General features: G+C 39.2%; 1 protein-coding gene across 2 annotated transcripts in view; it reads left to right on the plus strand.

The window, feature by feature from the left end:
* The window catches only part of Paip2b (poly(A) binding protein interacting protein 2B), a 33,508-nt gene extending 14,082 nt beyond the window's left edge, over window positions 1–19,426 (plus strand). For both annotated transcript variants that reach the window (XM_005385602.2, XM_013514637.1), the window contains 3 exons: window positions 11,177–11,325; window positions 16,180–16,356; window positions 17,430–19,426. In XM_005385602.2, coding sequence (XP_005385659.1) covers window positions 11,188–11,325; window positions 16,180–16,356; window positions 17,430–17,486 — 372 coding nt within the window. In that variant the 5' untranslated portion in view covers window positions 11,177–11,187 and the 3' untranslated portion in view covers window positions 17,487–19,426. The remainder of the gene's footprint in view (window positions 1–11,176; window positions 11,326–16,179; window positions 16,357–17,429) is intronic.
* Window positions 19,427–24,248: the final 4,822 nt, after the last annotated feature.

Genomic DNA, 24,248 nt, shown 5'->3' on the forward strand with positions numbered 1-24,248 from the left:
GGAACCGAACTCACGACCTTGCGCTTGCCAGGCAGGCGCTTTTGCCGCTGAGCTAAATCCCCAGCCCCCAGCCTATACTGTTTAGAGGAGTAACTGTATTATAAACTGGGGTGGGCAGGTTCCCTGCTTAGAAACATTCCTGTCTCACTGTCCTTACTCTTAAGAGAAGAATTTAGGTAAAGAGAAGGAGGGTAGAACTAAATCTTGCAGACTAGATCAGTGGTTCTAAAACTTACCTATACTTAAAAATAACCCAGGTGTGTGTGTGTGTGTGTGTGTCTTTTTGAGCTAGAGTCTCACTATGCAGTTCAGGCTACTTTGAGCTCACTTTGTAGCCCAGCCTGGTCTTGAACTTACAATGATCCTCTTGCCTCAGCCTCCCGAGTGCTGGGATTACAGGCATATGCCACCATGCCCAGCAACCCAGGTGTTTTCTAAAAAACAATTTAGATTTTGGGTATGCCCACACCAAACCAGCTGGATTATAATCTCTTAGGATGGATCCTAGTGGGGGTGGGTATGTTTCCTCAAAGGATTTGTATAGCCAGCATGTTCCTGTGATTCAGATCAGACCAGTGCTAGTCTCAGGTGAATTTTCACCAGACTGTGAAATAAGAAAACCGAGTAGTGTTTTTCATTAAAATAATGTATTCAGTTTAACAAATTATCCTTTGCAGTGAATTAAGGCTTTCCTATTTATTTAGTGATTAAATAGCTTTATATAAAGTGATGTTAGTAAGGATATTTTTACTCCTTACCAGTTAAAAATTATAGTCCTATGTTTTCTTCAGAATATTTAAAAACATTTTATGGTTTAGGAAATCCTTGGAGACTGAGTATTTCTGATCTAATCATTCTAAAAAATTGTTTTTAAAACATTTGGAAAACAGGCCCGTAGAAAGTTTGAATCCCTTGGGGCTAGATGAGATTCAGATTCAGAAATTTTCAGATTTTAGAAGGATACTTTCTCTCTGTTCTATAATGCACCATTGAGTCTGGTGCAATACCCTTTGTCACACACATTAACTATTTCAGAATAAAGCAGGAGTATTCACACTAAATGAGATAAATAAAGGTTATACATAGCTTCATGTCAGTTTAGGCCAAGTTTTACTGTCACCTGAGTTTTGATATGAAGTATATGAAAAACTTTTAGTTTTGGTTACTTTTTGGGAAGTGGAATTGTGGATAAGAGATTTATACAACTATTTGATGGGGCCTGTTTTCTGATTTTAAAAGTACCACCAATCTTCAGATTAAATGGAGCATTATATGTTTATGGCAGAAATATAATTTATTTAGACTTAAACACAGTAGCAGGTGATGTGACCTTGTTTATATTTTCCTTACAAAGACCTTAGGGTGTGGTGGTGCATGCCTGTAATCCCAGCACTTGCCTATAATCCCAGCACCCAGGAAGCTGAGGCAGGAGGATCACTTTGAGTTCAAGGCCAGCCTGAGCTACATAGTGAGTTCAAGTCTGGTCTAAACTACATGGCGAGACCTTGTCTCAAAAAAGAAAAAGACCTCACTGTCATTTTGTTGAGTAGCATTTTCTTCAGCTAGCTTCCTACCCCTATTTGCAGTACTTGAGAAAAAAATCAGAATTTATCATCATAGCCTTTCTGGAACTAAAGTGGGTAATGGTTATGAGCATAGCATGGGCATTGGAGTCAGAAAGACCTGAGTTCTGGCACTTACTAGGTTGTACCTTAGGCAAGGTGTTCAATGAATCTCCAAAAGACAGAGAATTCATTGGAAAAACAGATCCTATCAGCCATTGCCTTATAGGATTATTGTGAAGATTAAAAGGGAAGATGTTGGTGAAATACTTAAAGGAGCTGTCATTTTACTTTTATTTTTTCCCATTGATTTTGGGTAGATTGCTTGTTTTCTGTACATAACTCAGATATCTAGCAGTGCCTTCTCTTTCCTGTAAAAGTCTCAGGGATCTAATCTTAAATGCTTTCTCAACTCGTAACCTGCTTTAGTTTCACTCTACAACACAGACATAAAATCCGGACTTTTCAGTGGTTACAGAAAAACACACACATACACACACACACACGCGCAAATCCATAGGCTCCTACATTTTACATGAACCTAGTAGTTTACTGAAAATTGGAGGTTTTAAGGCAGTGATGGTGAACCTTTTAAAGATGAGTGCCCAAACTGCAACCCAAAACCCACTATTTTTTGCAAAGTGCCAACACTGCAATTAAACCTGAATACTGAGGTTTTATTTTAGAAGAAACAACTCATACATTAACATCATTTATCTTAAAAGAAAAAAATAATACATATGTCACAGGTTTGCCACCACTCTCTTAAGGTATGTTCCTTATTACAGTGCAAGGCCTTTCACCCTCTAAAACATACCATACTGACTTTTCACCTTCACTGTGTTTCAGGATTGTACTACTGCTACCCAGAGAAACGTTTCCCTTCTCCTAGGGAATAGTTTTGCCCTGACCTGGTCCCTCAAGGACACTGATTTCTCTAACAAATTAACTTTCAAAGAGTTTCTCCCACCCAAAATATCACTTCTTGAAAAGACTTTTACCTCATTATATATGTATTATATGTGAGTTTTCTGTACCCTATTACATAGGTATTTAATGCTGTTTGGATTCCCTCTCCCTATATTGACTGCAATGGTGAGAGAATTCTCTTTTCCCCCCAAAATTATGTTAGATAAAGTAGAAGTTGTCCCTTTCGGTGATTTTTGTTGACTCCCTGGTATGGATTTTTTCCAGTTTAAGTAATCCCATATGGTAAGCTTTATATCTGGCCTATAGCACGTAAGAAAAATGTTGTAACTACTTGGTATTTGCTAAATACTAAAATAGTAAGAACACATTAAAAATTTCCTAGAAATGAAATTTTCCCTCTTGAAGTAATTTAACGTGTCAAAAACACATTCCAGAGAGTTGTCACTGGCTGTGGGGAATAGCTGTTCAGCTACGGAACTGCCTGAGAAGCAGAAAGCAGCCCCACTTCACAGGAATGTGTTCGTTTCCTGTGGCTACTATGACAAATTACCACAAGGTGGTGGCTTAAAACACAAAATTGATTTGTTCATAGTTCTGAGGCCAGTAGTCTAAAATCAGTTTATCAGCGTGACCTTGTTCCCTCTGGAGACTGTAGATATGAGGATCTGTTCTCTGCCTCTTCTGCTTTCTGCTGAGTGCAGGCTTTGTTAACTTGTGACTGGCTCCCTCTGACTTCGGCCTCTGTGGTCACACTGCCTTTCCTTCTTCTGTCTGAAATCTCCTCCTGCCTGTTTTCTTATAAGGATTCATATCATTAGACTTGGGACCCACCTGGAGGATCCTGGTTGATCTCTTTATCTCAAAGTCATTGATGTAATTACACATGCAAAAACCCTTTTTCCAAATAAGGTGGACTTTGCAAGTTCCAGGGCTTAGGACATGGACATGTATGGGGGTAGGAGGGCTTCTGGTCAATCCACTAGACTGGAATTCTGTCCTGCCTTGATTTCTGTAATGCCACCATCTTCTGGTTTATTCTGTCTCTTTTCATATTATCTTTCTCCTCTGCTTGACTTTTAAAATGTTCACATACATCAGAGCTGGGCCTTCTTTCATCTCACTTCGTTCTTTCTCCCTAGGCAGTATCCTCTAGTGCCATGATTTCAGTTACCATTTATATAAGTCACTACTCCAACTTTCTATATTTAGCCAGACCTCCCCTTTTCTTGATGCATATAGCCAACCTACTTAACATCACCATTTTGGTGTTTTGGAGGCATTACAAACCCAACATGTCCAAAATAGAACACATCACCCTTCTTATCCCACCCCCTATCACTACCAGAGAAAAGTTTGCTCTTCCCACAGAGTTCCTCAGCTCAGTGAATGACATTGCCATCCACCTAGTTTCCTATGCTAAAGTTATCTTTGATGTTTTTCTCACCTTGGCTCCCCACATCCAGTTTATTGCCAAAATCTCCTAAAATCATTTTGTAGTCCATCTTTTCTCTTACTGCCATTATTGTAACCCAACTAGCCACAGTATTTTCATCTGGATTAGAATATTAGCTATTATACCGGTCTCATCCCTTAGTCTTTTCACAGAGCAGCCTGAATAATTTCAAGGCAAAATTTGAATCGTGTCACTGTGCTGTGGACAATTTTGTTCAGTAGCTTCTACTGCTTTTAGGATAAACTCCAAAATCCTTTGTGTGGTCTCTAAGGTCCTGTATGATCTGGCCTCATCTGCCTGTTCAACCTCATGTCTTCCTTGTCATTCTTCTACCATATCCACACCTACCTTCTTTTAGTCCCCAAAATGTTCTCTCCTGCTGCTGAATCTTTGCACATGTTTTCTTTTCTTCTCTTTTTAGCTATTAACTTACACTTTTCAGATACCAGTAAAAACTTGCCCACTCTAGGATTATCCTTTTACTTCTCCTTTTAATGCGTGAATCATTATTATTCTTAGTTATTTGTTTCTCAGTTGAGAGAATGTAAATACTGCTGGGGCAAGGACCAGGTACCCTGCCAAAGCACCAGTCAAGCACAGTGCCTAGTGTAAATAGACGCTCAGGTATTAATGAGTGAGTGGATTGAGCTAATGACCTGAGTTCCTAAGATGTAATGAGAAAAGATAAAACCTCATTAAAACTATTATCCATGACCTTTAATTTTTAAAATGGTATTAATTATATGGAAGGGAGTAATGAAACTGCCTGTATAGGAAATAATAGTATAGAGTAGTTTTTAATAGTCTTTTTCAAGTTAATTCAGTCAAAAATCCCGAATATTCTTTACTGTCAAACTGTTATCCTGGAAACAGTGTGGGTTTATAGCTTCTGAAAAATCTCATTTAGGTCCAAAGAATAGCTAGTTTTTAGTATGAGCATGTTGGATCTGAAAGCCGTGGGTGTTCAAAGTGTTGAAATGATGGAGCATGTATTCTTGAAATATCCTAGAGACATTATCCTAAAGCAACTTATCCCAAAACTTAGGAATTAAAGCAACAAACATTTATTATAGCATACTTACTGTGGGTCAGGAATCTGCAAGCAGCTTAACTGGGTGTCTCTGCCCTAGAGTCTTCAGTCAAGTGCATTCAGGCTGCCAACTGAAGGCTGCTGTTGCATCTGAAGGCTTGGTTGTAGAAAGGTGCGCTGTGAATTCACACACAGTGGTTCATTTCTTTGTCATGTGGGCCTGTAGCATAGCTAACAACATGGTGGCCATTCTGATTCTTAATCCTGTTTACAAAACCAAGCGTTTTCTCCAGCTCCGAAAGCTCTGGCCATTTTTGTTTCTTTTCTTTTTTTTTTTTTTCCCCACTGTACTAAACTTTCACAGGGATGTGCCTTGACGTGGTGAGGATCAAGTAAAGTAATGCCCAAAATGGTAAAGTGGAATGGCTAGAGAAACACTGTGCTCAAGCACGGTGGATGGTAAGCTGGGGAGAAGTGGGAATAGGAAGAGAATATTACATGAAACTGGGAACAGAAGAATCTGGGATGCTAAAAGTGATGATCCTATTCTATCCTGTGTCTGCCTCATGTTGAAAACATTCATATGCCTCCTTAGGAGTTACCAGTCTCCCACAAAATCATCCTATTTCCTACTAAATTGAAGGGGTTAATAACGTCAAGGAACCCTAAGTACCAGTTCACTCTTACTCACTAGGCCCGTAAACCATTCTTATTCTTAAACTAATTCAACAACACAGAAGGATTTGTAACCCCTGAATCTGGTACCCTTCTTGGTCTTACTATAGCACCGTATGAGTGGTTTTTCTAAGATGAGATTTAATAGATTATGTCTCTTACATCACAGCATAGATATGAAAGTACTTCATTAAGCTGGGTTTTTTCTTTTTTTTTTTTTTTTGGTACTGAGAATTAAACCCAGGACCTTGTGCTTGCCAGGCAGGCGCTGTGCTGCTTAGCTATATCCCCAGCCCTCACTAAATTTTTAAAAACTATACATTGTTTTTGGATTGCTGCTATTTGGAAAAACCAGACTTTCCAACTGTGTGGAAGACACCTGTTGAATGATATAGCATACAAATCAACACTGTACAACACTATGAGGAAGCATTTTTCTAGTTAACAATACCATAAGTGTGGTTTCATTTTTGAAGTATTTGCCTTAAGTTTGGTAATCTGATGATGATGAAGGAAAACATACAGTACTCAGTTTCTCCCATTGTATGTTTACAACATAGATCACCCCTGCGATCCCAAAATGTGTGAGGATTTCTTCCCACCAGCAGGCAAGCAATCCAGCAGATCCCAATTGGTCATCTTCCCTTTAGTTCAGTTTAACTCTAACACTGTTTGCTTGGAAGTCGCATCAGATTCCACAGAATGAGAGGTTAGTCCTAACAGACTGGCTCTCAGACAGTCTCAGACAGGCTCTTCAGAGGCCCCTCAGAATTCCAGGCCTCTGAAACTTCTGACCAACTGGTTTCCATTGGGATTCCCACAACCCCATCCTTGGGTTTAAGTAATTTGCTAGTGTAGTTCACAGAACTCAGGGAAACACTGTGTTTACTAGTATGTTATTAAGAGTATTTAAGGGCCTGGGTTTAGTGCTTGCCTGGTAAGCATGTGGTACGGAGTTTGATTCCTGGCACCACCACCCCTCAAAAAAGAGTATTTTAAAGGATATAGATAACTAGCCAGAAGAAAAGATACGTAGAATGAAGTTTGGAAGGATTCTGAGCCCAGGAACTTTTGGGTACACCAACCTCCTAGCACATGGGTGAGCTCTTGTTTACCTTCCTGTAAACCTCCATGTGTTCAGCTACCCAGAAGCTCTCCAAACCCAGTCTTTTTAGGTTGTTGGGTTTTTTTTGTTGGTTTGTTTGTTTGTTTTTGAGACTTTAGTGCAGAAGTATGGTTAAAGCATAGGTAACCATGTAGCAAAGTGATTGGACAAAAAGGGTTTGTGATCTAATGCTAATAGATGGAGTGGGTTAACCCAGCAAAGCTTGTTGAGATTCTTCTGTGCCTCTCTCTGCAACATACTACCTGCTATGGCACAGGACCTTTTCTAAAGAGAAGATCTTGTGATCTACTATCACACAAGATAGGTCAGAAAATTTCTTTATGGCCAGCACCAAGACAGAAAAGGGGGAGTGAAAATTATATTTTTAGTTCCTGTGACCTGCTATGAAAAAGAAATTCTAGTTTCTGTGCTGCCTTTGGGAGAAAAAATGAACAGGTAAAAGGAGAGAGGAGAGGGAGGAGGAAGGAGGGAAGGAGGGAGAAAGAGGAGAAAAGAGAAGAAGAGAAAGGACTCTGTTTCACCTCTGTTGCTCCAAAGCCATACTGAAATAACAAACACTATGGGACTTATGAACTGGGAACCATGGATGAAAGCCAGAATACACATATAAAATCACAGATAACATCCCCATGTTGAGTTTGTGGTAATTTTCCTGTTCCCTTTCTCATGAACAAGTACATCCTGCAATTTGCTCTCTTTGCTCCACCTAGCTCTTAAGTCAGCTTGAGTTATTCTGTTCTTTCTTTGCCTTCTCTTTCTCCATACAGTCATACACGGTCAGGATTTATATTTTGAATAAAGGCGGATGTTTTAGAAAACCGAACCCTGATTCTCTGTGGGTGATTTCTGTATTGCTGGGGAGAAATCGCTCTGCTGGCTGTAAATAACTGCCAATAAGTTTTCAGAAATATAACACAGTATAATCTGCTGCCCAGCAAAGTTGAGGACCTTTAGTCTGTGTGCTTAGGACTACCATGCTTACTTATGGATTTGCCCTAGCATTTTGAGAAGATTTCCTTCTATTAATTGTTATGTTGCAAATGGAATTGGTAAAAGTAAAGTACAGTACACTGTATCCTTCTCTTCCCTAGCCCTATGCAATTGTTACTGTGAATCTATTTGGAGTAGACATTGATTTCTTTGGATGCTATCGACAATGTATTAAACAGATGTATTTCATACTAGGTGCCTTTTTTAAACCTAATGAATTAAGTGGACTTTGCTTTAAATGAAGTTCTTTTAGAACTACCAATGTGTTTTCCATTATTTCTTTACTTTTCATAGCTCTGCTTTGTCTTTTTATGAGATTACATTTTTGATGTCTGTCCAGATAAGGAAATTGTAGAAACTCTAAAAGAAGCTAAAAAAAAAAGAAGTTTTTAGTTTACCAAGAAGCAGATAAAAATTTCAAGAGTATTTACTAGATGGAAACAAGAGGAAAATAATATGTTACGGAAAATTTAAAGGAGCCTGAAGGAGAGTCTGGGTGGAGATGGAGTTGTGGTAGAAAGGAAATGGGATAGAGAAAGTTGCCAAAGCACAATTAAACCACAAGTATTTATGGAGTCCCTAATCCTAGAGTGAGTTACGAAATGTATACATGTCAGTCTTGTTTTTCAGGAGTTGAGAATGTAATTGGAAGGAAAGACATTATACACACGAAACAGAACAATTAAGTACTTTAACCTTATACTCGCCAGGTATAACTTAGAGAAGGAAAGAAGTGAGTAAAGATTGGAGTGTTTTTGGAAGAATGGTTAGGATTTAGGCAAAGAACAACAACAATAAGACATTATTCCAAATGGCAACAAAAATATCAAAATAGACTTAAAAGCCAAAATAAGTAATTCTTTTAATATATATCCTTTAAAAACCATAGACAGGCATACACAAACAAGCCGTAGACAAAAATTAAATCTAGCAAAAACTACCACCAAGAAGTTAAGCAAATGTAATGAATATAATATATTTTAAGTTTTTTTTGTTTTGTTTTGTTTCCGGTACCAGGAATTGAACTCATGACGTTGCGCTTGCCAGGTAGGTGCTGTGCCCCTGAGCTAAATCCCCAGCCCCAGAATATAATATATTTTAGTTATAAACTTTTGGCAGCTGGGCATGATGGCACACCCCTGTAATCCCAGCAATCAGGAGGCTGAGGCAGGAGGATCGTTAAGTTCAAGGCCAATAGATACAAAAACTCTTGGAATCAAAACAATCATCAGTGAACTATACAGTGAGACCTTGTCTCAAAAGCTTTTTTTTCTTAGTTATAAATTATTTAAAAATTATTTTTAATTATGGGAAATGTAATAAAAATTCTTACAAAAGATAAGAAAAAGTTACATATCTCAATAGAAAAATGGACAGTAAACAGACATCTCAAAATATTCAGCCTCGGCAAAAATCAAAGAAATTTAAGGGTCTGGGGTATGGCTCAGTGGCACAGTACCTGCCTTACAAGTGCAAGGTCCTGAGTTTGATTCCTGGTATCAAAAAGAAATAAGAAAGAAATTTAAACAAAAAATACATACCTTTTTTTTTTGGTGGTGGTGCTGGGGATTGAACCCAGAGCCTTGTGCATGCAGGGCAGAAACTCTACCACTGAGCCACATCCCCAGCCCCAAAAATCCATATTTTCTCTTAAAGGACTGGGGATGATTTTTAAAATAACAATACTCCTGAATGTGGGGAAATAGGCACTTACATAATACTAGTGGGAATTTAAATTTTTATGGCAGGATGTTAATAAATCAAGAGCCTTCAAAAAAATGAACAAGTCTGCAATGTAGCAGTTCCAGTTTTAGGAGCTGCTCTAAGGAAATCATTAGAAAAAAGAAATACAAGAAGTTCATCCATGCTTTGTAATACAGAAACATTGGACACACTCCAGAGAGTATGGCTATATTAAAAGAAATGAGAAAAAAACCCCAAATGGTGGAGCATCATGTATCATATGTTCCTATTACTATTAAGAATAGATACAAAAACTCTTTGGATCAAAACAGTCATCAAAAATTAGCCAGACAGTGGGGTATGGTGGCACACGCTTGTAATCCCAGCGTTGGGGAGGCTGAAGCAGGAGAATCACTGCAAGTTTGAGGCCAATCTGGGCTACAATGTGAGTTCAAGACCAGGCGAACTGCATAGCAAAACCCTGTCTTAAAAAGATCAAAAAAAGAGGGGGCTGGGGATTTAGCTCAGTGGCAAAAAGCGCCTGCCTGGCAAGCGCAAGGTCGTGAGTTCGGTTCCCGGTACCGGAGAAAAACCAAAACAAACAAACAAAGATCAAAAAAGAAAAAAAAAAAAAGAATACTTGGGGAATGTATGTGTATTGTCTGTATCTACATGCATATTGGGGGTGTTAGGAAGGTTTGGTGTACCACATTGTTAATTGTACTGAACTCTAGATGTTGGGATGGGTGGTCAATTTTTTCTCCTTTTTGCGTCTCAATACAATGAACATGTATTATTTTTTGAAATAACATTTTAAAGAAAAAACTTGAGAATCATAATAAGGAGCAGGTGGTACTTCCAATGTTTCTTAAGAGTATACTTTGTCTTCCTATTTAAATATTAAGCAAGGTGTTCTGGATTCGGTTGTAGAGGAAATTTGGCATTGGAAAATTCCTACCCTCTACCCTACCCTACTGCTCTCACCTAGGAATACTATACCTGGCCATTTCTTTTAATCCTTAAAGAATTGTACATCTTCTACTTTGAAATGATCCCAATTGTTGATTCTCAAAACTATTTCCTGTAGTTTCGATCATCAAACAACTGAGGTTCTGTTCAGAAAGTCCTCACTATGCCTGTAATTTAAAGAGTTTTATCTGCTTTATCTTCCAGCAGATTGTTCCTGGTTTAACATTTAGTTCTTTGATCTATTTTGATTTTAGCAGTAGATGGTGAGAGATAGGGGTCCAGATTGAATCTTCTGCATGTGGATAGCCACTTTTCACAACACCATTTATTAAGGAGGCAATCTTCTCTCCAGTATGTTTTTGGCCCGTTTGTCTAAGATCAAATAGTTGAATATACTTGGGGTTGTTTCTGGGTCCTGTATTCTATACCATTGATCCTCATATCTGTTTTTGTGCCAGGGGTATAGGGAATGTAAAAAGAACTAGGATGTGTGTACCTGTACCAGCTTCCCACAGGAATGTAAACATTACACATGTACTAATAAACTAAATTTTTTTAAAAAAAATTGTACATCTATAATTTGGCATCTGCAAGGGATGCAGTTGATTTCTTTAAAAACAGAGTCTAACAGTTTCTCTTCACTTAAGTTAAAAATCTTTGTTTAGAACTTTAAAAGCTTTTGAAAGAGTTAGGATGTTTTAGGTTTACATTTCCTTGATCCTTATATTCTTCTTAACCTTTCTTTTGCTTCTGTTTAGATTCCATCATAATGAATGGATCCAGCGTGGCAAATACACCACCCAGTGTAAAATCCAAAGAGGACCAGGGATTAAATGGGCATGATGAGAAGGAAAACCCATTTGCAGAGTACATGTGGATGGAGAATGAAGAGGATTTCAACAGACAGGTAAAGAAGTGAAACCCTCATCTACATATGATGCAGCTATAATATTTTACTGTCAGTTTGACAAAAAGGAAAACAAAAGAAATGGGTGCAGTTGGCTTTATAATACTTAAAAAAATACTTGGAGGCCTCAGCTGGAATGACCAAAAAGCATCTTCAGATGCTAAAAGACAAGACAAACCAGGAACATAATGATAATTCTCTACAGTGCTGATTAAAAGAGGACAAAAGCCATCCAGTTAATCATCTGATAGCTGAAAAGTCCTACCTGATGAGCCCATGCATAACTAAGTTCTGAATAATAGTATTTGAACTATGATATTAAGTTACACAGTAATTGCTATGGAGAGGCCCTGCCTCAGTCTTTATTCTGACAAGATTATTTATTGGATTTCTGTAGGTAACTGTAAAACATTGAAGGAGATTCCTAGAGCTTAAATTAAACAGGACTCTTCCCTAATCCCACAGGACTGTGGTCTTATCCTGACCACAGATTTGTGTTTGTGAGTGTGTGTGGTGCTGGGGATTGAATGCAGGGCCTTCACACTGAACTGCATCTGCATCTGCAACCCTTTTTAAAATTTTGATATAATGTCTCTCTAAATTTCCCAGGCTGGGGTCATACTTGGCAATCCTCCTGCCTCAGCTTCCCAGAGTGCTAGGATTATAGGCACGTGCCACCATGCCTGGCATGAGTTCACATGATTAGCATGAAATTAATAGCTTGAACTATGGGACAATAAGGAACAGTAGTAGTGAGTTTTTCTATACTTTGGGAGTTATTGATTTTGTTTGTTTGTTTTTTTTGAGACAGGCTCTCACCATGTAGTTCAGGCTGGCCTTGAACTCACTATGTAGCTCAAGCTGGCCTTGAACTCATAGTGATCCTTCTGCCTCAGCCTCCTGAGTGCTGGGATTACAGGTGTACCCCACCACTCCCAGCTGTGAGTTATTGATTTTATTTGCTTATAGGAAATGTGATATTCAGCATTTCATTTTGAAAATAAATGCAGATGTAATAGACAATTAAGAACTCTGAGTGAGCTAGGCGTGGTGGCGCGTGCCTATAATCCCAGCACTTGGGAGGCTGAGGCAGGAGGATTCTTTCAAGCTTAAGACCAGCCTGGGCTACAGAGTGAGCTCAAAACCAGCCTGAACTGCATAGCGAGACCCTGTCTCCAAAAGACAAAAAAAAAGAAAACTGAATGAAGATCAATATACTATCTGTGGGTTTTAGAATAGTCATTTTTGGCTTTGGTGGTGACCTACCTGTTCCACTCTGCCTTTATCTAGCCTCTTAATGGATAATAATAGACTGTAGAAAGCATAATTGATTTGTCCTGGCTCTGATTATACTCACAGACATGCTCTTAAGCCTGCTGACTAGGATTTGGACAATTAAGAGCCAGATGTCTGTACTATGGACCAGCTGTGAGCTCATATGTAGTTCAGCAAACTGGGGCAGAATGTGTGGAAAAGTACTGGAAAGCTAGTTCTTTGCAGAAACACATGCATATGTGTGCACACACACATGCACACACAGCGTTTGATGAAAAACAATTTAGGAGCCTTAAAAATTATAACTTGGTTGAGGAGAACTAGGAAAACAATGACGACTATACTATATCCCTAGCAGTTTTAAGGATTGCAGTAAATATCAGGCCTTTAAAAGGGCTAAGCAGGTAAATAATTGTTTGTTCAAATTTCCCCAACCCTAATGTTTCTCAGGAAATACTACTTTGACAACATTATTTTGAACTATTACATGGTGTCAATATGAAGGATTGAGTATTTCAGGGAAGACTTACTTGTCCTTCATTTGAGAACAGGGGAGTTTAGGATTTCGGATTTGATTGATATCAGTTCTTCCTGTACCTGGTATATTACTTTGTTTTTGCTATGGTGAATTGTAGGGTCTTATTACTATCAAATTATTTCATCTTACTATTTTTTCTTAGATATTTTGTTGGAGAGTCAAAAAATACTGTGTTAGGGTTGCTACCTAGAATCTAATTTTTTCTCCTTAAAATTCAACTCAAGACATGTAATAGGAAAAGAACCTTACAACCCCTGAAACTAAGCAGACAGAAGGAAGGGGATTTGCCATATATGAAGTAGGAAACCAAGTCATACTAAAATCTGCAAAGATATTCATTGAATGTGGGGCTGGTAGAATTGGATTGAAATGCAGTTTTTAGGAGAGAAAGAATCAACTCTGTCTTAGTTACTTTCTTGTTGCTCAGACCTAACACCTGACACCCACAATTTAAAGGAAGAGAGGTGCGTTTTGGCTCACAGTTTGTAGAGGTTTCAGTCCAGAGTTGGCTGGCAGGGTGGTATGGCAGAGGAGAAACGGTTCATAGAATGACAGTAGGAAGCAGAGAGAGAGATCAAGGGAGGAGGGAAGGAGATACCTCCTTCCAGGCCATGCCCCAGTGTCCCACCTTCTCCCAACATGACATTAGCTATAACATCAGCGCATTAATGCACTGGTGAATATCATGCCCCCATGATCCAGTTACCTCCCCAAAACCCCACCTATGAGCGCCTGTGGCTTTGGGAAGATACCTAGATATAAACCATTACAAATTCCCAATAAAGGTAGTATCACTTATTTAAGATCTCAGGAAGTATTACTCAGGAAATAAGGGACTAAATAAGATTGAAAATACTAGTTATAATTGTGAATGATATAAATCCCCCATCCTACACACAGAACTTTTTTTTTTTTTAATTTTGAGATGGATTGCTAGGTTTCCCAGGCTGGGTTCAAACTTGTGATCCTCCTGCTTTCACCTCCCAGAGTTCTGGGGTTATCAGTATGTGCCAACATGCCCTGCTCAACACACAGAATATTTAAGAGAAAAGAGAAAAAGACTCAGGGGCCAGAAAAGGAAAAAACTACATGTAGTTTGTAATATATGTTGTCTTTCATCTACCTACCATGTGAAAAGACATGAAAAATGTTCGGTGAATTTTTAAATCTTATGGTTCTTTTGTATATACATTTCTAACAAGGTTTTTTTTTTAACTCTAAGCTCCTGTCATTTTCCTGTGAAAGTCTAATAAGTAAAAATCACAGCTGGGTATGGTGGCGTACACCTATAATACCAGCACTTGGGAGGTTGAGGCAGGAGGATTGTTGTGAGTTTGAGGCCAGCCTGGGCTATAAAGTGAACTCAAGGCCAGCTTGAACTGCATAGTGAGCCTCTGTCTCAAAAAAAAAGACAAAAAGACAAAAAAAAACAAAAACCAAAAATCACAATAAGTGTATCCCAAATCATTGGCAACATTCATCCATGTCTGATTGTTGAGATTCAAGGAGATGCCTTTGTCTTTTGATTTTTTTTTTTTTTTTTTTTTTTTTTGGTTTTTTTGGTTTTTCTCCAATACCGGGAACCGAACTCACGACCTTGCACTTGTCAGGCAGGCGCTTTGCCGCTGAGCTAAATCCCCAGCCCCTGTCTTTTGATTTTTATAGTTCTAATTTCAGAACTCTTATATAAAGGAAGTGGATTATTGCTACAAAAAAGGAAATGGGTTCACATGGTAAAGCCTTAAAACAGAAACAGCAATAGTAAAAAGCTTTAGAAAGGGAATATATAAAAGAATGAAGGGGGCTGGAGGTGTAATTCAGTGGTGCTTACCTAGCATGCACAACAAGGCCGTTGGTTCAGTACCATGTGTGAGGGAGGGGGGTGTTTAAAAAAAGCATTGAGAGAGAAAATATTAGGAAATGTTCAAACACAAAGTCATATTAAATCTTGTGGCTTAGAAATATTTTGCTATAGTTATTTTAAGAACTTTGTAACTTTATAATTCACTTGAGATTAATGAAATGTGTGGCCAATTGCGACACTGAAATACTTTTTTTAAAGTCTTGGCTACAAGTGATTTTCCTTCTGATTTATGAGGTAATGGTAGGCCAATTTGAATTACTTTTTGCTTGGCCTCCCTACTGGTGGTGGTGCTAGTGAACTGTGAATCTGTCACCAAGCAGGCTGAAGGAAAGAGGGATTTACCAAATATGAATTAGGAAGACAAGTGAATTCATACTAGAATCTGCACGGTGAGCCTGGCATAGTAGTAGCACATGACTGTAATCTCAAGCTTTCAGGAGGCTGAAGCAGTAGGATGACAAACAAGTTCAAGGGTAGCCTGAACCAGCTAATGAGACCCTGTCTCAGAAAACAAAACAAAACAAGAAAGCTGTAGAATGAAGTATATTGTCACTTAAGAGTACAGTGTCTACAAAGAATTGTAAGATATTCTAGATTTATATTGTTTTGCTTTATTTTGAAATGTGAAGTTGTTTATATATTCATATATTTCTTGTTTTGAGAGAATACCACACTGATGACATCATTTTCTAGTGATACACCAAAAAGCATTCTTTAAGGTTCTAAAAGTTTTGTAGTTTTCTACCTTAGGGATGTCATTACTAGAAAAGTGGCCCAGGAGCTGAGAATTGGTTTTAGTTTAATCTTCACTACCAAGTAAAATGGGAAATTCAAAGAGTTCCTTCTCTACAAGAAGGAAAGAATTCCAAGCTCTAAAATGATTTTCTACTATAAGTGGAAAATATCTGTGTCACATACAGATCTTACAAGATCCGTGAAGACCTAGGAGTTCTGCTCTTTTGGATAACTATTTCTTCAGTCTTGTTGGAATTCAGTTAAAAAACATAAAAATTTTCTTTTTTCTAGCCAGTCATTAGAAGCATGTTAATTCTTAGGTCTCACACGAGATCATTCTTAGCTGCAGAGTAATAACGTCTGAAGGCAAGGATTGGGAAAACCCTTGAAGGGATGAATCCCCTGGATTAGTACTCCTGACCTGCTCTCCTTTGCTTGCCAGGTGGAGGAGGAGCTGCAAGAGCAAGACTTCCTGGACCGCTGCTTTCAGGAGATGCTAGATGAGGAAGACAAAGACTGGTTCATTCCAGCACGAGACCTGCCGCAGGCCATGGGACAGTTGCAGCAGCAGTTAAATGGACTGTCAGTCAGCGATGGTCATGATTCTGAAGATATTTTGGTAAGCACTGTGTAAAATCCCACGTGATGTAGTAAAAAGAATGTAGGGCTTGGGGTCACGAACTGTCTTTCTGGCCTTACAGCCTTCGGCAGGTTTTCTCTGGAGCCATCTTAGCTGCTGTTTCTCTGCCACTCAGACAGGCGGTGATGAGAGGTGCAGGGAAGACGTGTTGCTCCTCACACAGCACCGTGAAAGTAATGGTGTTGCCAGTGTCACCAACTTTAGTTTTCTCCCAGTGGGCTTTTCCAGGAACTGAGATGGAAGATAAAATTTTGAAAACTGAAGAAGTTTGGTTTAAAATGATCATCTGGTGCTGTCTTTCTCTTTTACTGTCTTCCAAATGTTTATTTAAAGTACTCTACTTCTGAGTGATTCTTTTATAAAATTATCTGTTCATTTTGGAAGGCACATACTTCTCTGAGAGGCCATTTCTGCTTATATTTAGATCAGGTAAATGAATTCCCTGCTTCCATGTTTATGTGATACAGAATTCTGTAAGCAGTGTAAGTTCCCACACAAACCGTGTTCAGAATGATTATGACCTGCAGTTTTCTCCAGTTTGAGGTATTTATGAGAGAGTAGATAACCAAAGAGTACAGAAAGATAAAGAAAAAGAGAGATTGTGGTAACTTGGTTGGTTTCATATAATATCCACATTTTCACCAGATCAATGTACTCAGTGAACTGAAAAATTATCTTTGGAGGTGAATTTAGAGGCCTCTGGTGAAATTTTGGAAATTGTCATGAAATGAGTGGAGCCTAAAGCAAGAAGGAGAAAACGAGCTTGTTCAGGGCTGAGTATTAGGAGGTGCTGAGAGCAGTCCAGTCCAAGTCACAGGAAGTCTCTCTATTTAAGGCTAAAGGGAAGGTACTGGCAGTCATGGGAAGGGGAGGAGACATAGCAGGGAACTGGGGAGGCAGCTCAGTGAAAGAGTGCTTGCCCTGGGCTTGATCCCCAGCACTACCAAAAAAAAAAAAAAAATGAGGAGAAAATGAATTGTAAAGTGTAGGTTACCTTGGGATTTATTATCACTTTTTTTTTTTTTTTTTTTTTTTTTTTTTTTTTTTTTCAGAGCAAAAGTAACCTGAACCCAGACGCCAAGGAGTTTATTCCAGGAGTGAAGTACTGATTCAAGAGACAGCTTCAAGGAGGACTTATCTGTCCCCACATCTGGGGATCATAATGCACAAAAGGGCAGAGCTGAAGAGGGGATGGGGTGGGCAGGGGGTGTGCAGCCGGGATGGGGAATGGTGGTTTAGATGGATACTGTGACTCTGAGTAGCTAATGTGCTCAGTCTTACTACAAGCCTCTGAGTATTTATTTCTCTTTTGTTCTACTGACTTTCATTTGGAGCAGTTTCCTGTTTTGTTTTGAGTTAGCTCTTTTGAGTTAAGGAAATTGCATTTTTTTTTCTTTTACCAAGAATGTCCTGCTGTCTGTGTTTAAACAAAATAAGCTGACCAAGTAAAGCAGGGTATTTAAGAAATACGCTTCTCACCTGTTGTGTGCATACCAGGAGCAAGGAGCACCCGAGATCTACTGGGGGAGTCTATTAAGCTAGATGGGAAGAGGGGCAAGCTGAAGAAACAGATCACACAACGCAGAATAGGAACCCCAGCTGCCCTGACCCTTGGAGTTTCCACAGTGCAGTAGGATTCTCAGTGGCCCGCTGAGCTCCTGTCTCCCTGCGCTAAACCCCATTGCAGAAAACAGTTAAAGTTCTTGGTTTATGGTAACTCTTTGATGGTTGGTGAAAGTTGTAAATCAGAAAGGGGGGGATTGTTACAGTGATTGTCACTTCAGTCATTTAGTAACTGTTGTCCTATTCTTAAGCCTCTGTTTATAGCTACGTTAGACCATTAACAGGTGAAAGAGATTTAGTGTTGATTTTCCACCTAGACTCATGGTATCTTAATTCCCCTGACTCTTCCACCCCAGGCCTCTTGTTTCTAAGGAAAGCTGTTACCAAAAGTATATGAGAGGCCTTCTGGCCATCAGCTTAGCCTGGAGAAATTATCCTTGAATCTTGTTTGTTGTGTCTTACATTTATTAGGACAACTTTTATTATTATCATCATCATCATCACTATTATTATTTTGCAATCCCATCAACACTTGGTTCTCCTGGTATCTTAATTTCCTCAAAAATGTTGATGCACTTTTTCAAAGACATATGCTTTTCAGGACACTAGCAAGAAGCTCATTACACAATGTGTATGCTTCTTTTCACCTTACAGGATTATGCAAAAGAACTCAGAAATGACTGAGTCCTGCTTGGCGCACATGACTGAACCTGATCCTCTGGGATAGTTAAAGCTACTATCAAATATTACTATTCCCATACACCCAGCTTTTTGAGTCTTCTAGGTTGACCTCTATAAGGTGTGCTCCTGTTGTCTTCCATGCCTATAACTCACTGCAGTTTTTGTTGATACTCCCAAGGAATTAACCTGGGCACCAGGAGCTGCCTTTATGTACAGATATGTAGATGCCAGTGTCATGTGTGAAAGAGAATGTGTCCAGTTCTGGTCATTCTTTTAGGACAAGGGCTTGCAGAGGCTTGAGAAGGTAGTGGCCTTTGTGTGACTGCTACTGGGCTGGGTGATAGGCCTATGAGGGAAAAGTCATGTAATTTGAAATAAAGTCGGTGTAAATTCAGCATGTAGATGTAAGACAGAGGTTGGAAGGAAAGGACTAAGGTATGGAAAGTGGACAAGATTCTTGTTCTTACGAACCCCCTTGTTGACTTGTTTTTTGCAGTGTGAGGGATTGAACCTAGAGCCTTGCACATGCTAGGAAATGTATTTTCCTACTGAAATACACTCCAGCCCCTTATTGACTTTTTTTGAATAGGTACAGACTAATGCCAGATTCAAAATATAAACCTACATCTTCTCCCCCATTCAGTCTATAAGGTGGCATCATTAGGTCGTGTGTCATCGGAGAGTAGCTTAGGGAACTTGCATTGCCACACCTGCACGTTAATTCCCAAAGCCTCTGCCTTGAGAGAGTGCAACGGTTCATTCTTTTTCAAGGAGGACTCTGAATAAAGAAACATTGTTATTCTAACTTTCAGCTGGGTTTGTTGCCTCTAATAAGGAAAGGGCATTTGAAGTACATAAACAGAGGAAATCTCTCTCCTGGGCTGTTGTTCCTGCTGCAGTCTCCGTTAGCCAGTCCAAGCTCAGGATGCTGAAAACTGTTGGAAATGTGTTGGGGTTGCAGGAAGAACCTATTTCAAGACCCTGGATAGCTCCATCACAGAGTCTAATAATGGACTCTTATTTGGCTACCCACTTGGAAAGCCCTACAGGGATCCAGAGTGGCTTTATGCCCAGCCTGAGGCTTTGCTCTTCTGGTCCTAGGAGAAGCTGATCTTCTCAGTGTGGTCCAAGAGGGCTCATCTTGCCCTCTGCTCTGCTGGCGCATTTTGGATGTCAGTCTTCAGCATGGTTTCACTAAGCATATTTGGCCAAGACTACAACAATTCTGCCGGATGACCTGGGACTTGAGGGCTAGTTTCCTGTCCTACTCAGAGAGGCCGTGTGCTGACTCCAGGATCAAGAAGCAGCTAGCAGGGGGATCCCTTGTTTCATGAATCGTAGTGCTTCCAGTGATTCCTCTTATGGCCCAGTTCTTTTGCATCTAATTTATTTTGTGAGGTGGAGGCACAGTCGTCTGCCAGGCCTCAGGCTCACCTCTAAAGAGTTTGCCAGCTTCTTAGCAGAACAGTCATGTGGCTCTTAGGGACATTTCCCCAAGTAAAGGCTGGGCTCCTTAGTCTCAGACTTTTCTCCATAGTAGAGGTTCTGGGTGCAAGCCAGGCTGGACACTTTTTCCCCTCTAATGACAAGGCTTGTATTTGTGAGTGATAATTTTGATGTTGAATTTAAGCCACTACTCTTGTTTTGGCAACTAGAAGTTTGAGAATTTATATGGAAATGGAACGTATTTTGAACAGTTGCCAATTTGGCTGGCTCCAGTGTTAGTTTATTAGTGATTAATTTCCAATTATTGTGATTATTTATTTGACACAAAAGCTCTAAGATGGAAATAATTTTTTTCTTCAAGGAAAAAAAAATTAAAAGAATGTCTTTTCCATTTCTCCAGACCTCTGAACTGCAGCAGAAAATTGGAGAATATAACTTAGCCCTGGGTATATGCTCTGGGTCTTGGGCCAGTTTCTGTGACAGTAGGTTGACTTTTGGGTATGATGTAAGGGCAGGTCAGAAAAGATCATAAAGAAAAGGCTAGATCTTTGTAAAATTTTAGTTTCCAAAGTCACAGTTGAGGTATCTTTCATCAAGGTTATAAGGCTAACTATGGCGTAAATGTAAAAGTTCTTAGTGAAATTCTAAGCAGCATTTTCCCAAATCATTTATTGCTACACTGTCAAAGTTTTACCTTGATTTTAGAGAGGCTAAGGATGTCAGGTGAATACAGTGGCAATTACCACGTTAGAGTGGAAAGTTGTGGGAAGATGCAGCCAAAGGAAACAGAATGAATCTTCTTGAATTAGGACTGCTGCAAACCCTAGGTCAGTGACGGCGAACCTTTTAGAGCTTTCAGTGATAACAAACAACCCACTAAGACATGCTTGCTGTAGGTTCGCCACCACTGCCCTAGGTAGACATGTAACTGCCTATGTTCCGGAGTCCACCCTCTGGTGATTGCTGGGGTAAGCCTCTTCACTGAGGGTCTTGGCATTACAGGTTAATAACCTGGCTTGGTTCAAGTAATACTGAGGTAGGGTTATTAGCAGAAAAATGACCATGTTGAGCAAGGTTTGGAAATGTCTGCCTATTGGGAAAGACTGTGTATTCCCAGCCACTCCTCCAGGATAATGGAAACATCCTTACCTTGACAAGTGTGTAGGGAAAACCTGTGAAATGATTTGGTGTTTATTGAGACCTTGACCTCCTGCCACACTTCTCATGAGTCCCTTTACTCTTCATTGCCTATAGGGATCGCTGGTTCTGCTGGTCACTGTGTGTGTATGGTGCAGCCTGTGCTCTGCTCCCTGTGAGTTTCATCCACAGACTTGGTTAGTCATAATTTAGAAAGAGCCGCCTCCCACTTCATCTTCTCCCATACTGAGAAACTATGGGAGACGTTTTCTGCTATTGTGGCAGAGACGGGAGCAGGAAATCTACCCAAGGAAATTCCTTGGCCTTTTGTCCTCACTGCCCAACCCTCTACTGCTGTTCCTAGTCTCACTTTTAGGGGATTTATGAGGCTAGAATATGTGAATACATTGATCTTTATAGGGGGACAGCCAAGAGATGCATACTTCCTGCTCCCAGAGAACAGGAGAGACATCTGTAAAAGGATAGATGCATCATCTTTATCTTACAAAATTTTTAAAGCCTCCTTAGATTTTGCTGCTAAGAGTCTCATTGTAAGATTTGTTCAGCTTTCTACCTTCTCACTGGCTACCTTTTATTTAAAAACAATAAACACTTTTAGGCTATTTAATACTTTTTAAAATGAAAGTTTTTTTTTTTTTTTCTTTTTTTTTCAGTGGTGAGGAGCAAACTCAGGGCCTTGCACATGCCAGGCAAACACTCTACTAATGAGCTGTATCCCCAGCCCCACAATAATAAGCATTTTACATACTTTACTACTTTACAGTTAGTAAAATTATTTTCTATAAAACAGTAGGGCATTTCACTCTATAAATCAACACAGCGATAATTGTGAGCTTTCAAAAATGTTTAATGCTTGACAGGTGGTTGGTAAGCAGGGAATCCTTTTTTAAAAAAACAACTTTGATGCATATTTTATTATAAAATTCACACATTTCAAGTGTACAAGTCAGTAGTTTCAGTAACTTTCCTCCGTAGTGCAGCCATAGATAGCCATTACTTTGCTTTAGAACATTTTCATCCCTCCCAATCAGATCCTTCATGCTCATTTAGTCAGCCCTTGTTCCCACCCCCAGTTGACTTTGTTTCTATAAAGTCACCTTTTCTGGACGTTTCGTGTCAATGGACTCAAACACTATGTGCTGTCTTATCTCTGGCTCTTTTCACAAAGCGTGTTTCTGAGGCTCATCCATGACATGTCTTGGTGGTTCTTTTTATAGCTGAGCAGTATCCCACCGATGAGTATGCCATTATGTCAGCAAAGAGCCCTTTAAACTTGGATTTTAAAACTTCCTGTGGTCTCAATGGAAGCCTCTGAACATAGGGTCCCATAGGGGAAGCGACTGTATGTGTCAAAGAAGTCCCTTTTCAGAACCAGCTTTGCCATCAGAAGTTCCATAAAAGGAACCTCAATTGCTGCAGAAATTTTTATAGTTTTCAACTTTTTTTTATAAGAAACTTTTGTGCTATCTGCTACATGTCAGGACTTTTGAAGCATATGATAGATCCATTCAATGAGCATGTGCTTGAGTAGACAAGAAAGTAAAACCATCAGTGCTGGGTTGGACGTTTCTCTTTCCTTAGGCTGGAAGGGGGAGTCTTTGAACTTTCTACATACGATGTCATGTCTCCATTTACAAAACTGATCGTGTATTAGAGGTCATACTGGCTGTGTTAGACACATTTGGGCGGAAAGAGCGCCCACAACAGGTGGAAAGGAGAAAGGGAGTGGAACTTGTGGAACAAGAAGCCCCAGAGGGTCTGTACATGGCCCAGAGCTGTGGATGGTGACTGAAATACTGTTGGTGAGCCGGGCAGCTTGGCACCCCAGCTGGCCTAGGTCTAGACTCACATTTCTGCTTCACAAGTGTTTAAAAGCTGTTTTTTTTTTTTTTTGTTTTCCCTCCTAAATAAACCTTATATGGAAGTTATTAATACTTTGGGGGGAGGGAAAGGGATTTAAAACAAAATAATTTTCATAAAAACATCAAAAATGGAAAAATGTTACTTTAAAAAATTGCTATACAAACTGAATGGCAGCTGTTGAAATCTCAATAAAATGAGAATAAAATGCACTGGCTGGCAGTGGTGCCCTTTTCCTAAGGTTGGATCACTGTGTATCTTCTTTCTATAGGGGAAATGTGGGTGAGATTTTTTTGTGTGTGTCAAGATAGATCAATTTCCATTGCATGTTTTCCTTCCAAGTAAGGTTACAAAGTGGTAAAAGAATGGGCTGGGAAGTCAGAGACCTGAGTTAATCGCACTTGCCCAACTTTTCTTTGTGCCCTCTGGCCTAAATTTTATTTCTGAAAGTATGATACTCCCTTGGGGCCATCATGAAAATTAGCATTTTAAAATTTTGGTACATTAAAGGAACTTAATACATGGTAGCTATTAGTGGCAATATGTCCTTAGAACAAAGAGGTGATAAAGGAATCCTTGGGCTACAAGAAAAACTGAATAGTTATTACTGTCTTTTCGGGTTTTGGGCAAAATTACCTCCTACTTAGAAAACAAGGAAAGGACTTGCATATCTGCCTGTTAACCACTGAACAAGTTTGAGAGCCTGCTACCTACCAAACAGCATCTTAGGCATTGAGACTGCTGGATTAACAAGCACACATAGAGATAGATGTAATGCTTTATACTTATTTCAATGTATACCTAGTTTGGAATCTTCCAATGGTTTTAGAGAATTTACCATACAATAAAAAGACCATGGGACCAAACTAGGGCCTATGAATTTTGTGCCATATCACTGTCTCCTTCCCAAATCCAAGGAGAAAAATATGAGCTGATTTGCATATTTATAATTTTTTGAGATATTATAATTCAATAAATGAGAATAAAATAACTTTTTGAGATATTATAATTCATATATGTATATATATATGACTGAACAGAATATAATATCCTTGAAGGCTAGATGGTATACTTTAAAAATTTCATTGAAGTTAACTGAGGTATAATACATTAGAACTCAGATATTTTAAGTACAGTTCCATGAATTCTCAACTGGAAAAGAG

The sequence above is a fragment of the Chinchilla lanigera genome, unplaced genomic scaffold (assembly GCF_000276665.1).
Source record: "Chinchilla lanigera isolate Chin_1 unplaced genomic scaffold, ChiLan1.0 scaffold00023, whole genome shotgun sequence".
NCBI lineage: Eukaryota > Metazoa > Chordata > Mammalia > Rodentia > Chinchillidae > Chinchilla > Chinchilla lanigera.